At 39.8% G+C, this 16,903-nt stretch overlaps 1 protein-coding gene across 1 annotated transcript; it reads right to left on the bottom strand.

Annotated features, from left to right (window-relative positions):
* Positions 1–570: 570 nt before the first annotated feature.
* Positions 571–14,711, bottom strand: LOC124152682 (O-acyltransferase like protein-like). The gene is made up of 15 exons (XM_046525717.2): positions 14,088–14,711; positions 12,538–12,746; positions 11,662–11,743; positions 10,998–11,088; positions 10,425–10,684; positions 9,829–9,996; positions 8,178–8,274; positions 7,938–8,042; positions 7,233–7,401; positions 6,100–6,182; positions 3,933–4,034; positions 3,356–3,479; positions 2,835–3,027; positions 1,578–1,720; positions 571–1,335 (listed from the first exon to the last, which is right to left on the bottom strand). The coding sequence occupies exons 1-15, from the start codon at positions 14,635–14,637 to the stop codon at positions 1,216–1,218; spliced, it is 2,496 nt and encodes an 831-aa protein (XP_046381673.2). The 5' UTR covers positions 14,638–14,711; the 3' UTR covers positions 571–1,215.
* Positions 14,712–16,903: the final 2,192 nt, after the last annotated feature.

Below are 16,903 nucleotides of genomic sequence, written 5' to 3'. Positions count from 1 at the left end.
GAAGGAAGATAGGTACTTTGCTGGAGTTCCATGACGTATACCTGATGGAAGATAGGTACATTGCTGGAGTTCCATGACGTATACCACGAAGGAAGATTGGTACATTGCTAGAGTTCCATGACGTATACCATGAAGGAAGATAGGTACTTTGCTGGAGTTCCATGACGTATACCTGATGGAAGATTGGTACATTGCTGGAGTTCCATGACGTATACCACGAAGGAAGATTGGTACATTGCTAGAGTTCCATGACGTATACCATGAAGGAAGATAGGTACATTGCTGGAGTTCCATGACATATACCATGAAGGAAGATAGGTACATTGCTGCAAGGGGGCACGGGTGGCCCAGTCGTCTAAGGTGCCGCGATTCGCTGTTCAGATTTGTGTCCCTTGGGCACGCCAGAAACCTATGATTGTAGGTTCGAATCCCGGTTTGCCCCGATAAGGTTTCTAGGTTTGTCAGCACCATACCCGTGCTCATGGGTTTCACCGAAGTGGTAAACGTCTGAGACCTGCCTCACTTCGGGCTTTCCTCCCACATTAAGCTGACACGCCGCGATATAACTGGAATACTGTTAAAAGCGGCGTAAAACCCAACCCACTCACTCACTCACATTGCTGCAAATGAAACACACATTTGGATTCTGAAACAGTATATTTACAATTATTACCAATTACGTATGTAATATGGACACACACTGTAGAGCCAGTTAGATAATTATGTAAAATTGTATATTTGAATACCTGTAAATGACTTCATCAGCAGTCACTGTTAAATAAGTGACTGTGTACACATTTAACACAATTGCATCAGTTGTCTCAAATTGGGCATCACAACACGTGTATGAACAGTCGTTTTCTTGAGTTCGCCTCCTCAATAAAAGATACATTACATGACTTAAGATCATCGATGGTTAGGAATCGTTCACTTTATGGCTATTGGAAACCACGTCCTTGACTATCCAGGGTATGATATCTCCACCCTATTATCATAAACAAATACCCGTGACCCATTCGACACCCTGATTTCGTTTCGGAAGTGACGTCACTATCTCCATCTCTAACGCAGCATAGTACTTCTCTCGCCGATTGGAGCAATCGTGCTAATCGAATCAAGCTTTAAGCAAAGCCTTTGTAGCGAATGGGTCCAATGTATTTATCATGATTAAATTGAGATATAATGCCATGGATAAACAAGGATGTTGAGATGTTCTCATTTCTTCAGTCTGCCAAGAACTGCTTTCTCGAGCCCGAGACAAGGAGATTCGACAAGGACACTTGTGATGAAGGACAAGGCATAAGCCACGATGAATGTTCCTAAGAAGTGATAACTCTGTCAAGAAAAAACACATTTGAGAGCAAACCATACTCCACCATATAAGCCATGCACATTAACATTGAGATAACGGATTAGTGAATAAACGTCACTGTTCTTGTAAATTTGTTCTTTGATATAATTTTCACAGCTATATTGACCTTTACGCCAAATGGAATCTGTTACGGTAGGTAATCTTGACTGGTTATCCGCTTGCATTGACAATTTATATTCATGAGGTTTCGTCCAGAGGTACTTACCACATAAGGAATATCAGCATATCTCAGAGACCTCACAGAAAACTCGGTGTAGGAGAGAAGCACCGGGTGGGCGAGATAGGCTCCGTACGTTAGTCTTCCCAGGGGAATCCAGGCAGGCCAGGACAGGAGACTATTGACGAAACCTTCAACAACCAAAGCATGTTAGTAATCTTTTAAATATATGATTAATTTAATTGATTCAGCTAATTGAAACATGTTATTTCCGTCTGTAAACTAGAGAGTTATAGCCTGTAAGTTTAGACTGCGATCCTATTGCAATATACGGCTGGTCCGACACTCTCGGTCCTACAACAACTATCACCGTTTTGTTAGACGACTTTGATTCAAGGAAAATACCTCTTGATATATCGTAGGATTGATCCACGTGAACTCCAGAATTGTTATCCTCCTAAATGTACATCCCCCACACAAATACACACATACACACTCTCAACGAATCTTCCCCCACGTCCTATACAGCACACACGAGTAAAACCCCACGTCCTATACAGCACACGAGTAAAACCCCACGTACTATGCAGCACACGATTAAAAGCCAATGTCCTATACAGCACACGAGTAAAACCACATGTCCTATGCAGCACACACGAGTACAAGCCTACGTCCTATACACCACACTAGTAAAACCCCACGTCCTATGCAGCACACGAGTAAAACCCCACGTCCTTTACAGCACACGAGTAAAACCCCACGTCCTATACAACACACGAGTAAAACCCCACGTCCTATGCAGCACACGAGTAAAACCCCACGTCCTATACAGCACACGAGTAAAACCCCATGTCCTATGCAGCACACACGAGTACAAGCCTACGTCCTATACAGCACACTAGTAGAACCCCACGTCCTATGCAGCACACGAGTAAAACCCCACGTCCTTTACAGCACACGAGTAAAACCCCACGTCCTATACAACACACGAGTAAAACCCCACGTCCTATGCAGCACACGAGTAAAACCCCACGTCCTATACAGCACACGAGTAAAACCCCATGTCCTATGCAGCACACGAGTAAAACCCCACGTACTATGCAGCACACACGAGTAAAACCCCACGTCCTATACAGCACACGAGTAAAACCCCATGTCCTATGCAGCACACTGAAAAAAACTTCTATGTCCGATGCAACACACTTGTAAAACACACTAGGATTATTCAGTATAGACACGCGCATCCACACTTCCAACAGGGCCTTGTGCAGTGACCCTTCCCTGAGTATCTCAACCCTGCCTTACCCCCATGTCCTGTGCAGCACACTAGTATGACCCAGGACACAAACACCCCCCACAGTGGTCTGTACAGGGTCTCGTGTACAATCCGGGTATCCACGTCCCATGGTGTATGACCCTCGCCGAAGTCGTCGTACGTCACATAGGTACACAACAAACCGATAGTCAGGATCACTTGCCAGCCAAGCACCAGGACATACTGAGACAAAGGTAAAACATGGTACATGATGTGTATGGAAGACTCTTACAAGGTGTACTTTGACAGTTCTGTTTCATATAACTTCTCTCATGGCATGCCAGAATAAATATAGTCATTTGAAAATATCGGGCGTTCTTTAACTTTTTTTAGCAATATTATTACTGTGTACACAATGTCATTCACCGTAAAAAAATGTGAATATCTTAACAATTTTTAAACACTTACTTAAACGTGCACAACATGTGAGTACATATTTGAAACACAATTACAGTAAATAGACGTCTTCAATTCCTTTAAGTTAGATACTAGTAGTTAGTGTCTAGCTTACTCTTGGTATCCTGATTTTACACTTGGTCCTCTGTAAGATGGCACCGAGCATCATGCCTACAGCAAACACACCAACGCGGCACCAGGGCAAAGGGTAGATCTTGTTCATAGAGTCAGCATTACCCCTGAAGTGGGTGAGTGAGTGAATTCGGTTGAAAGCAACCTTAAACAGTATTTCAGAATTATCACAGCGTGTCAGCGTGTTGTTGGGTTCGAAGCCTGAAATGAGGCAGATCTTAGACGTTTACTACGTTGGCGAAACACATGAATATGCTAGGGTGCTGACAGACGAGGAACGAGGATTTGAACCCACGAACACGGGTTTCTGGCACACCCTTGGGTCGTAACTCCGTACAGGGAATTGCGGCGCCTTAGACGACTGTTCCACCTATGCCCCCTTACCTCTAAAACAAGAAGTGTAACATTGTTAAACTATTACTTAAAAATGTACCGATGTACATTACGTCCTTGTTACGACATTACCCGACAAATCTAGACATACATTATAGGAACAGCGCTCCAACGTTAACACAAAGCGAAGACATCTTGGCGTGTAGATATATAGGACATAAACTCACACAAACTGAGTGGCACCTCCCAGCTTCCATTCCAAGTACCCGTAGCTTCCAATGTGGACCGCTCCAAAGAGACACATGACGCTGTATCCAAGCCAGGGAATTCTGTGATGACAATTTAAGCAAGTACAAGTACCACATTCCTTATGAACAATATACACTACCCAGTACAAGTACCACATTTCTTATGAACAATATACACTACCCAGTACAAGTACCACATTTCTTATGAACAATATACACTACCCAGTACAAATACCACAATTCTTATGAACAATATACATTACCCAGTACAAGTACCACATTTCTTATGAACAATATACACTACCCAGTACAAATACCACAATTCTTATGAACAGTATACATTACCCGGTTCAAATACCACAATTCTTATGAACAATATACACTACCCAGTACAAATACCACAATTCTTATGAACAATATACATTACCCGGTTCAAATACCACGATTCTTATGAACATTTTAACTGACTAGTACACATTCATACACGCTTTATGGACCATATACACTACCCAGTACAAATACCACAATTCTTATGAACAATATACACAGCCCAGTACAAATACCACAATTCTTATGAACAATATACACTACCCAGTACAAATACCACAATTCTTATGAACAATATACACTACCCAGTACAAATACCACAATTCTTATGAACAATATACATTACCCGGTTCAAATACCACAATTCTTATGAACATTTTAACTGACTTGTACACATTCATACACGCTTTATGGACCATATACACTACCCAGTACAAATACCACAATTCTTATGAACAATATACACAGCCCAGTACAAATACCACAATTCTTATAAACAATATACACTACCCAGTACAAATACCACAATTCTTATGAACAATATACATTACCCAGTACAAATATCACATTTCTTATGAACAATATACACTACCCAGGACAAATGTCACAATTCTTATGAACAATATACACTACCCAGTACAAATACCACAATTCTTATGAACAATATACACTACCTAGTACAAATACCACAATTCTTATGAACAATATACACTACCCAGTACAAATACCACAATTCTTATGAACAATATACACTACCCAGTACAAATATCACAATTCTTATGAACAATATACACAGCCCAGTACAAATACCACAATTCTCATGAACAATATACATTACCCAGGACAAATGTCACATTTCTTATGAACAATATACACTACCCAGGACAAATGTCACAATTCTTATGAACAATATACACTACCCAGTACAAATACCACAATTCATATGAACAATATACATTACCCAGTACAAATACCACATTTCTTATGACTAATATACACTACCCAGTACAAGTACCACATTTCTTATGAACAATATACACTACCCAGTACAAATACCACATTTCTTATGAACAATATACACTACCCAGTACAAATACCACATTTCTTATGAACAATATACACTACCCAGTACAAATATCACAATTCTTATGAACAATATACACTACCCAGTACAAATACCACAATTCTTATGAACAATATACACCACCAAATATAAATACCACAATTCTTATGAACAATATACACTACCCAGGACAAATGTCACAATTCTTTTCGGATTTGTGCTTAACTAGTAGTATGCGTAAAACACCTTTACCATTCACGGATGTGTGTGTATGTATGTTTAATCATACAAGTAACGTTGATACTTTTACAATTGGAAGTTATGAAGGTGGTCGATCGGGTAGAAGTATAAACGACTTGGAACACTTTCACTCAAACAAATTCTATATGTATTCAGGACATCTTACACATCCAAATTACTTCGCAAATTATTCTCATTCCATCTAGTGGTTCTTAGCTGTTACCTTATGATCCAAAATGCACTCATCCTTTTCGCAAAATTTGATTACAATTGTCATTTGGTCTGTCCTCAAATTGGATATAGTGATAATCAATTACCATCTAGAATAGGGGCGGTGGAGGTAGCCAACTGGTTAAATCGTTCCTTCGTCATGCCGTTTCTCCACGTGGGTACAATGTGTGAAGTCCATTTCTGATTTCCCCCGACGTGATATTGCTGACATATTGCTTAAAGCGACGTTAAATCATACTCACTCACTCACTCACTCAGTCCCTCCATATAAATCTATGACCTTACCCAAATGCAATAGGCAGCAAAGCAAGGGGAGCAATCACGTAGAACTGCATATCCGCGGCCAGAAACCATGAAGCAGGGAAGCACTGAAATGACATGTCTTTGTACAGTGTTCTTAATGTACTTGAATAAAGTGAGTGAGTTAGGATTTATAGTCACATCGGCAATATTTCAGCCATATCGTGACTAAAGCAAGTTGTACATTAATAATACATACTTGAATAAAGAACAACAGTAACTCATTTAGACGACCAACACAATACAGTGACACTACCTTAATGCTAGTCGTCTAAGGCGCAGCGATTCACTGACCAGAGTTGCGTCCCTTGGGCATGCCAGAAACCTATGATTGTGGGTTCGAATCCCGGGTCGCCCCGATTATGTTTCTAGGTTTGTCAGCACCGTGCTCGTGGGTTTCACCAAAATGGTAAACGTCTGAGACCTGCTTCACTTCGGGCTTACCTCCCACATTAAGCTGATACGCCGTGATATAACTGGAATAATGTTAAAAGCGGCGTTAAACCCAACTCACTCACCAATGACATTGAATTTTAGGTAACACCTGGTATCATCACTATTTGCTTGTGATTAATGGACGCGTGCTCATGATATGGTCCGAATTGTACAATCGACTCTTCTTTTGGTAGATATTTCTTATGGATATCGAAAGGGTTTGTCGCTTTAATTTAATTTCATCAAAAGTCATCTTTAATTTCATATCCAGGGCATAATATATCTCCAGTACACATTGCGGCAAGAAACAAATGTGTGACCCAGTGAACGCGGCGACATGGCTATCTGCAGGTAAATCGTCTGGTCCAAACATACAGGCCGCAGTGATATTAACTCACTCACTGAGGCAAATTACACTTCCGTATCTTGGTAAATATATTGGCAAGAAATATCATTTTTCTGTATAATCCGATTTTTGAAATTGCAGACTCAATTGAAACTACACTTATAAAAATATAAATACATGTACAGATAATTTTATTATTAATATTATTTCGGTGGGTAATTTTGGTTCTAATAATGTTTTTCTTACGTTATTAACTTAATTTGCAAATATCGTCAACCTGTTTATTTAAAACACTTAATTCGTATATCTATGCATGAAATCCAATTATGCAGTTTACCATGTCTTTAAAGTTGTAGAAGTTATTAATATAAAGTATGTTTGTCCACCAATTGTCTCTACAGTTGTCCTTTTCGAAAATGTTCCTTGATTCAGCGACTGGTCCCTGAATAAGATGACCGAGCAGCCCGCTGTAGAACAGGATGATAAACATGTACACTGGAGTTAACCTGTGGAAAGAAAACGGGAATAGCTATAGAACTCAGATCTAGAGCATTGACAGCAGATGTATTGGTTAGCTACACAGCATGTCACATTGAGTAGAACACAGCGTTCAGCACTAAAGAAGGGACTGTGCTTGACTGAAGCTCACATGCTATCACTTCCCCCAACTTAATCAGAGGCAAACATGATATCAAGTTTGAAGCACTGGCACCGAATGTGTTGGTAAACTACATAACACAGTACACGTGGTTGTCAAGGTTCCACAGGGACGCGTTTAAGTTGATATAATGTGTGGTAAACGTAACTCTCTACCTACACGACAGGGTTGCCTCGTCATCAAAGGCGGCGCAATTCTCTATGGAGAGTTGCGTCCCTTGGGCGTGCCACAAACCTGTGCTTCCGATTCTTACTGAATAGTTACTACATTTGTCATTAGCATATCCGCCATACTCGTGCGTGTGGTTTCATATTAAGTGATTTATTTGACCTTGTAAAGTGACAGGACACAGGTGTATAAATATATGCTTTCATTGCCCCTCACCTCCACCATCTGTGGATGTAGTAGATGACCATCTGTCTGGCTGTAGGCTTCCCTCTGGCGGACTTCGCACACTCTCTCAGGAACAAGAACGTCAACAAGCACCCGCTGAATATGATTACATTGAACACGTATATGTTATTACTTATTAGTGTAGTTTGAATTCGTGACAAAGTGTTTATGAATATTAAACTAAAATAAATGAATATAAAATAATACTTTGAATATATCATGGGAGTTTACCTGAGTACAAAGAATGTGTCTACCGCCAGAGTTCCATTTACAAGAAACTGCATTGTGAACCTCCTCATCCAGTTGGCATAGTCTAGCATGTTTTCCCCTGTCAACAAACAGGCATCCATTGGTCATAATATATAGATTCACTGAATGAATGGAGCAATAATGCAGTCCACGTTTTACAATCATTCCCAAAGCATTTTCAGAACACGACAATGAGTACATATATGTACAGTAAAACGTCTTTGACTGGAATTCGCGTATGTATGTATCCTTATGCCACTTAATAGTTCCGGTAAAACCGATGGTCGCGTTGGTCTCGAACAACGGGTATCTCGACACATACCGATAAAAAGAGGTTAGGAATCACGAATATTATTTAGGTATTTTTATGAAATTGTATGCTCAGTGTTCACTACAAAAACTATCCCCCAATATATCCATGACCTCAAACTCTTTTGTTCATAATATATAGTGAATCTCACCCGAGTGTCTTTTGATATCAAATATATCAACACGAGTTGATAAAAGTGGAACATTTCCGAGGCTTGCCGAGGATATTTGCCACTTTTATCAACGAGTGTTGATATATTTGATATCAAAAGACACTCGGGTGAGATTTTATTTATCATCCGACATCATTCTTCCAACTTTTTCAATTTGTAGACAGTAATTAGCAGTGTCTTCAGTGTAAAAAGTACTGCTAACAGCTTCAGCAGCAGAGCCATAAGTGGTTTCAATTGATTGTGACGTCATGGTAACCAGTGACGTCACGATGGTCTGCAAAGCATTGTGATGTAATTTCATTGCAGCGATATCTACAGTGGATGATAAATGTACAATAGACTCCGCTTTTAGCAGAGATTTTTTGTAGTTATGGAAAGGGTTTTGTCACTAATCTTCGCTGTCTCCGAATGAATCTACATGTTAATTGAGGCGCAAAAGAAAGTATACCGAGTATTATTGTTTTGTAATTGAAATTTGAAAGAACTGTTGTTAAATTTGATGATGTCCATTTAACCATCACCCATTCCTGAAACAATTTGTTAAACGTAATATGTGGCGGGGTAATATTGTATAAACATTAATTGGAATCAATGAAGTCTTGGGTAAGAAATGAATTTGCAACCACATGACATGTTTGAATTGTTGCTCTTTCGATTATTTAATCGTTATATCAAGTTTATTTTAAAAATTCAAAGTTTCGATTTGTCCTCTCGTTATTTCAATTTTCGAGAAAATAATTAAATTGATAACGAGAAAACAATCGAAATAACGATAAAATAATCGAAGTAACGAGAAAAAACTTGAAATTTCGAGAAAATAAGCAAATAATTGAATGTAATGTACCAAAGTTGCACCATAAGGCTTTCGTAACTGAGGACCTATTCCACGCGATTCCTTTAACAAATCGAGAGTGTCTAAGAATGAACGCTTTCAAGTGGTTTACGGAAACCAGGGAACATTGATGTCATTATATAACCACTGTTCACACGCGAGAGGAATACATTTATTAAAAGATAGAAACACAACCATTTCCGTAATCATAAAAAAATCTCTGCTATAAGCAGAGTCCACTCTAGATTCCGATCATAAGCATGTGTTTATTAATATCTATCACTATTTGTGAAATCGCTATTAAAGTCGCATTACGCACATGTGCTCATGCTATCCCAAGTCATGGAGTGACCGAGGATGACCCAGGCCATACTGAGTACGCGGATGCCATGGATACAGCCCAGGTTTCCATCCCCCGTCCTGGTGTTGAGGATCTTTTCAGTGTTCCTGCTGATGGAGAACGACAGGAGGAGTTGACGACCCAAACCTGATTAAATACAAGGCAGTACACAAAGCTACAAAAAGTGACAATGTAAAGCCATATTGTCAAATGATATTATCACTGAGTGGGACACTGCCATTTATGAAGTAAAAATAAATTAGACGTGGAAACGACATGATATCATTATTAATGACCAGTAGCCTGGTGGTTAAAGGTTCACCTCAGTCCAATTGCCCATATCGTAACAATATATGAAGCATTTAGTAGTGACCCCTGCCTTGACCTGGCAGGCATATAGCGAAGAAATCTCCTCTCCTTTCTCATGCTCATGTTAAAGGCCGTTACAGTTCATATCACCAAGCAGATACCAACTGATTTGGACACTATAGCTTATATGCAGATGACCTCAAACTAAAACGTCGTGAGCATATTACACCTTTCACATGCTCTCTGTTAATATTGAGTGTACCAACCAATGCTGTTTTCCTTTTGCTGATTTTGTTCTCCATGCGAGATCTTTCCTATTCTAATTCTTGGTAATCCATTAGATGCATGACCGTTGTTCTCCTTCCCACGTAGAATATCGTCGTCGGTGACGAAGGCTTCGCTGATGTATGCGCCACTGTCATCTTCATTGTCATTACATTTCTGTCTGTAGCGCTCAATCTCGACAGTAATGATGTCATATGATGTCCCAATGAGCGACAGAGCGACGACAAGACAGATGACGAATCTAATAACATATAACGCAAAATTGGAACAGTTGGAGGTATTTACGAGATTGGATAAGAACATTAATAACTTGGGATCGAGACTCGATATATTTAGTCAGGGCAGGATAGGTCATCAGTACATCATGGTTATCTTAAAGGGGGTAACCTAGCTAGTCATTCGGAAGCCTCGGGTTCCATTATCCACATGGGTACAATGGCTATGATTCATACACATAATGCAACTTGAGATTTTACAGTCAAACCATCTTGGGTTTGAATGAGTAGTTCCAATTTGAGCACAAATTTCACCATTCGCTCATCTTTTTTACGTACACTGTAGCCACAGCCGTACTGTCTTCCTTCCAGTCAGAGAGTTTCGTGAAGTACGCTGTGATCAGTGAAACACCGGTAATATTCTTTACAACTGAAACACAGTTAAACACATGGCATCCAAGTATCTTTTTTCGCGTTTTCTATTTTATTGTGCTAAGGGACAAACATATTGTTTGATGGCGCAGTTGTCAAAGGCACGAGTCTTGTCTCCCTTTGTCGTGTCAGAATCCTGTGATTGTTGGTTCGATTCGAAGATACGCCCTGTTGATTGTTGTATTCCAATGATGTAAACGTCTACGACCTGTGTCCCTCCTGGTTTTCCTCTTACACACATTCATGTCGTGAAACACAACTAATTTTTTACTAAGTCTTAACAACCCATTATTTCACTTTAATTTTAAAGGATAAGTGGCTGGGTTGATAAATGTGTTGCTTGTGTTTCAACGGTTTCAATATTTTCGAGTATTGCATGACACATGATTTATGAGTCAAACTGACTAATAGCTAACTTTCTTATCTGTTTGTAAATAGTAACGTTCAGCATTCACTTACAAATTCACATATATCATATCAGGGAGGTAAAGGTCGAATTAGTTAGCAATAAATATGCCACATGATATGAAAATATATAAGTTATTTAAACAGCTGGGTAAAGATTACGTACGGATTGAGGCTGCGTCAGACACTGCACTGTCATTACACGACTTGGGTAGACAAAGGTCCCACTGAACAGTCGGTTGACCAAGCTGCGGAAAAAAGCACCTGCCTTCATCATGGCTTTCAAATGTCATGAGATTAACAGTACCTTTAATGTAATGATAGCTAATACGATCGGACATCAACATTTATGAATGTATCCATGTAAGTTAGGTCATGTACAAAATATGAAATCCTGTTCTACACTACCGAGATGGCTTGGGTGTAAACGATTCATTGGGGTGGCACATTTTGTTCAGCAAATGTTTGATCAATGATTTGAATCATCTTTGAACCTAAACAAGACATCCTCACCCCTAACTTGTCTTCTTAAAACAAAATAAAAAATATAAACTGAGGAGCAAAATATAATTAACCTTATTTTAATGCTATGTTTTATTTTCAGTTGACAATATCTTACATAAAGCAATGAACTCTACTGGCGCTTAGTCAACACTCAAAGGATACTTCTACATAGTTTCATTTTTAAAAATATGATTTGATTTAAAATTTTGAAAATTAAAAGAAAAGTGTTTTCGCATAATACACAACTGGTGATTGGTATGTTAGACATCTTATGTATAAAAAAACAATAAATTACTTTTTTTCGCCACACATTTACAACATTTCAAACGTGGTCATGCATGTGGTTGCAAATTCATCTCTTACTCCAATCTTCATGGAACCAATGAATGTTTACACAAAATTACTCAGCCACAACTCACGTTTTACAAACTGTTGTAGGAATGAGTGATGGTTACAAATACATAATCAAATTGAACATTTCTTTCAATTTTCTTCGCTCCTCTTTTAAGATAAAACATTTTATGTGAAATATATTTACGGAGAAGGGCATATTTCCATTCGTTAGATTGCTGATTGCTGCTGGAATGGTGAAGACGAAGTGACAGTAGTTCCCCTTGATCATGTGACCAGAACTGGTGCTCCCGTTTGTTACGGCGTGGGTCACAAGTAGACATTCGTCGTAGTTACCCAAGAACTTCAACGCCCCTTGTAGTATGCTTCTGCCAGGTTTGCCCGATGCATCCAACACTGCAACCAATCATTTCTCTGAATATACCACTGGAAAGAGTTAAGCGTCGCTTCCTCCAAATTTCCCCCCAAACAGCCACTTTCTAAAATTGTATCCAATAATAATTTTCTGTTTTAATTGTTTTTAAACTGACATACAGAGACCGAATGCGAAATATATATGATCTGATATCGTTCAGTAATTGTCGAATATTGTGCTTGTGCCTCCGGTGAGGCAGGACACGCTCACCTTGTCGCGAATACATTGTGTCATCACTAATTGATTGTGATTAGTGAGTGGGTGAGTGAGTGAGTGAGTGATTTAAAATTTAACGTCACTGATAGTGATTAATAGACACAATCTTACAATGGAATCGAATAGTGAACTCTGCTTTTAGTAGATACTTCTTATGATAAGGGAAATGGTTATATATTGCCACTCTGAATGTTAATGGTAAATCTAAATATGAAACAGGTGAGGCGGGGAGTCTGTATTTCTACTCCAGGCGGGTAAATCGGTGGAAGGGAATTGGCCAGCTGGCCGTTAATGAACGATATCGGATCATGGTGATTAGATTTTGCCACTTGGAGAAAATATTCAATCTGCATAAAGAATGGCCAGCATGAAGGGGGCTTATTTTGGGGCATATGGGGATGCCTACTTCTTGCCTTAATGTCTTATCCCCAAATTTTACACACGTGTTATCTATGAGGAGGTCCAGCACTTCCCCTACTTCCTCATTTTACTTAAGATGACATTTGCTTTTATTTGTGACGCACTGCCCAGAGTCTGCTTCTGAAGATAGCGATGTATGTCACTATATATGAGGCATCACGTTTTCAGTCATATATATATTGGATGCTGCTTATGTATTTTCCAGGTGTATAGATTGGTTATTATCATAAATTCGCCACAGTTTTAAGCCTTTGTTTGTCAGCGTCATACTCGTATAATCGTGTTTCTACCCATGCAGATAAAAACACCCTGGCTGTTTCAGAAATATTTTGAAATCAGCGAAACCCCACGCACACACAACCACTATTACCTTGCTTCCCGTATCCCCAAAACGTTAGTGTCAGTGTTAAAAAGACGTACTTATGTGCGTATTTATGTATAAACTTATTTAAAGGTAGGCATAGTTGAACGTCTCCAATAAGGCTTTCCACAGTGGACATCTGACTTTCCAACACCCAGGTGATTTAAACAAATATCTATACTACTTTTGTTGATATTATTTGTGATATAAATATCTGCATCGAAGGCAAAACTGTTCGTTCTTCTTAATGTTTAAAATGACCTTAAAGCATTGGTCAAGGAACTCTTATGTTGTGGCGAATTACATAAATGTGTGTCAGACTCACTTTGCAAGGCCCACATCTGACCCTGTTCCACACCCTGGAGGTAGGCGCTGACGTCAGCTGTGCATCGGTCCTCGCTCTCAAGACCCTCAGGAGTCAGGAAATACTGCACCTCTGACAACATGTTCTCCAACGTTGACAGCAACGTTTGAAACTGTGTCTCTTCGCCATTATTTAATACGCTTGACGTATATTTTCCATTGTTGACTCCCAAAACGGTCATCAACTGAGAAACTGTCTGGGGGTTTCGAAGGAGTGTCTGGATTATACTACCCGACAGTGTCGGTCGGTCTGGAGGGGACGAAGCAAGTTTGCCTTGAGGAATATGGGTATTTGGTGATACTCTTCTCTCTACCTCCTCTTGGCTTTGGCTTGGAACCACCAGCTCATCTTTAGATCCTGAAGCTGAAGATTCAATTCCTCCTTCCGTATCTTCTGCAATTGTGGTAGTTGACTTCTGTTCATCTTTGTAAATCGGTGCGTGTTTCACTGAACACGTTGCCGGAAGAAGAACTAATAATGTTATTGTTACAAAGTACATCGAGGGACACATCTTTTACCCTACTTGTCACAGGCTGGCGAAAGTGTAAGCGCGAGTGTTGGCTCTCAGTAACGTCTCGTAGTAGGGTCCAGATAACGAAAACAAACATCCAACTGATAACAAGGTCGCCTAACAACCTTACCGTAAAACAGCTAAGATGCAGCAATGAAATAGTTCATATTGACAGGCGGGATATTATGCGTTTGAAGAATACATGTACATGTAGCTGCCTAAATGTTACAATGGTGACTTTATATTAGTACATTACGATTACTAAGTTAGCTGTTTAGAGATGACCCTGGACATGATTCTTGTACAACATGGTGCAATAGTTAACGGCATGTCTATTGCCAGTTATGGTGCAATAGTTAACGGCATGTCTATTGCCCGTTATGGTGCCATAGTTAACGGCATTTCTATTACCCGTTATGGTGCAATAGTTAACGGCATGTCTATTGCCCGTTATGGTGCAATAGTTAACGGCATGTCTATTGCCCGTTATGGTGCAATAGTTAACGGCATGTCTTTTACCCGTTATGGTGCAATAGTTAACGGCATGTCTATTGCCCGTTATGGTGCAATAGCTGAATATCGTTTCTTCTTGTGCTTATAGGGGGCGTGTAATCTAAGACTGCTCAAGTCGCCAGGTTGCATGGGCGTGCCAGAATCCTACCCACATGTCCGTCGGTTTCAATCCCCGGTTCGCCCTGTTTATATGTTTAAGTTTGTCAGCACCATATCCGTTCTCGTGGGTTTCACGACAGTAATAAACGTCTATGATCTGCATCACCACATTGAGCAGATACGCCATGATGGAACTGAAATACTGATCAAAATGCATCATCTGTGTCCCGCCCCATGTGTTACAAGACCAGAACACAAGTGTCCCGTGCAATGTGTTACAACCCCAGAACATTCGTGTCTCATCCCATGTGTTACAATACCAGAACACATGTTTCTCACCCTATGTGTTACAAGACCAGAACGCACGTGTCCCGCCCCTTGTGTTACAATACCATAACACACGTGTCTCATCCCATGTGTTACAAAACCAGAACACAAGTGTCCGGCCCCTTGTGTTACAATACCAGAACACACGTGTCTCGCCCCTTGTGTTACAAAACCAGAACACACGTGTCTCACCCCATGTGTTACAATACCAGAACACACGTGTCTCACCCCATGTGTTACAATACCAGAACACTCGTGTCTCACCCCATGTGTCACAATACCTGAACGAACTGTCTTACCGCATGTGTTACAATACCTAAACGAACTGTCTTATCCCATGTGTCACAATTAATAATCACCCGTTTCTTATCCCATGTGTTACAATACCAGAAATCCGTTTCTTATCCTATGTGTTACAATACCTGAACGAACTGTCTTATCCCATGTGTCACAATACCAGAACACCTGTGTCTTATCCCATGTGTTACAATACCAGAACACACGTGTCTCACCCCATGTGTTACAATACCAGAACACTCGTGTCTCACCCCATGTGTTACAATACCAGAAATCCGTTTCTTATCCTATGTGTTACAATACCTGAACGAACTGTCTTATCCCATGTGTTACAATACCAGAAATCCGTTTCTTATCCTATGTGTTACAATACCTGAACGAACTGTCTTATCCCATGTGTCACAATACCAGAACACCTGTGTCTTATCCCATGTGTTACAATACCTGAACGAACTGTCTTATCCCATGTGTCACAATACCAGAACACCTGTGTCTTATCCCATGTGTTACAATACCTGAACGAACTGTCTTATCCCATGTGTCACAATACCAGAACATCTGTGTTTTACCGCATGTGTTACAATACCTGAACGAACTGTCTTACCGCATGTGTTACAATACCTCAACGAACTGTCTTAACGCATGTGTAACAATAAATAATCACCCGTTTCTTATCCCATGTTTCACAATACCAGAACATCTGTGTCTTATCCCATGTGTTACAATACCTGAACGAACTGTCTTACCGCATGTGTTACAATATCTGAACGAACTGTCTTATCCCATGTGTAACAATACCAGACATTCGTTTCTTATCCTATGTGTTACAATACCTGAACGAATTGTCTTATCCCATGTGTCACAATACCTGAACGAACTGTCTTATCCCATGTGTAACAATAAATAATCACCCGTTTCTTATCCCATGTGTTACAATACCTGAACGAACTGTCTTATCCCATGTGTCACAATACCTACACATCAGTGTCTTATCTATGTCCTATGGAAAGAACCATGTCGCTTATATTCA

The sequence above is a fragment of the Haliotis rufescens genome, unplaced genomic scaffold (assembly GCF_023055435.1).
Source record: "Haliotis rufescens isolate VD_foot unplaced genomic scaffold, xgHalRufe1.0.p SCAF_4, whole genome shotgun sequence".
Classification (NCBI taxonomy): domain Eukaryota; kingdom Metazoa; phylum Mollusca; class Gastropoda; order Lepetellida; family Haliotidae; genus Haliotis; species Haliotis rufescens.
Note: the sequence above shows the minus strand (reverse complement) of the source record. Positions and strands in the feature narration are given on the sequence as shown.

What these genes read in the sequence shown, in the direction of transcription:
- LOC124152682 (XM_046525717.2), bottom strand. Translation starts at nt 14,637, where the DNA reads ATGTGTCCCTCGATGTACTTTGTAACAATAACATTATTAGTTCTTCTT. An exon ending in TTGGGATAGCATGAGCACAT is followed by an intron (nt 8,275 to 9,828) that starts GTGCGTAATGCG and finishes GTTTGTTGACAG; the next exon opens with GGGAAAACATGCTAGACTAT. An exon ending in GGAGGTGCCACTCAGTTTGT is followed by an intron (nt 3,480 to 3,932) that starts GTGAGTTTATGT and finishes CACCCACTTCAG; the next exon opens with GGGTAATGCTGACTCTATGA.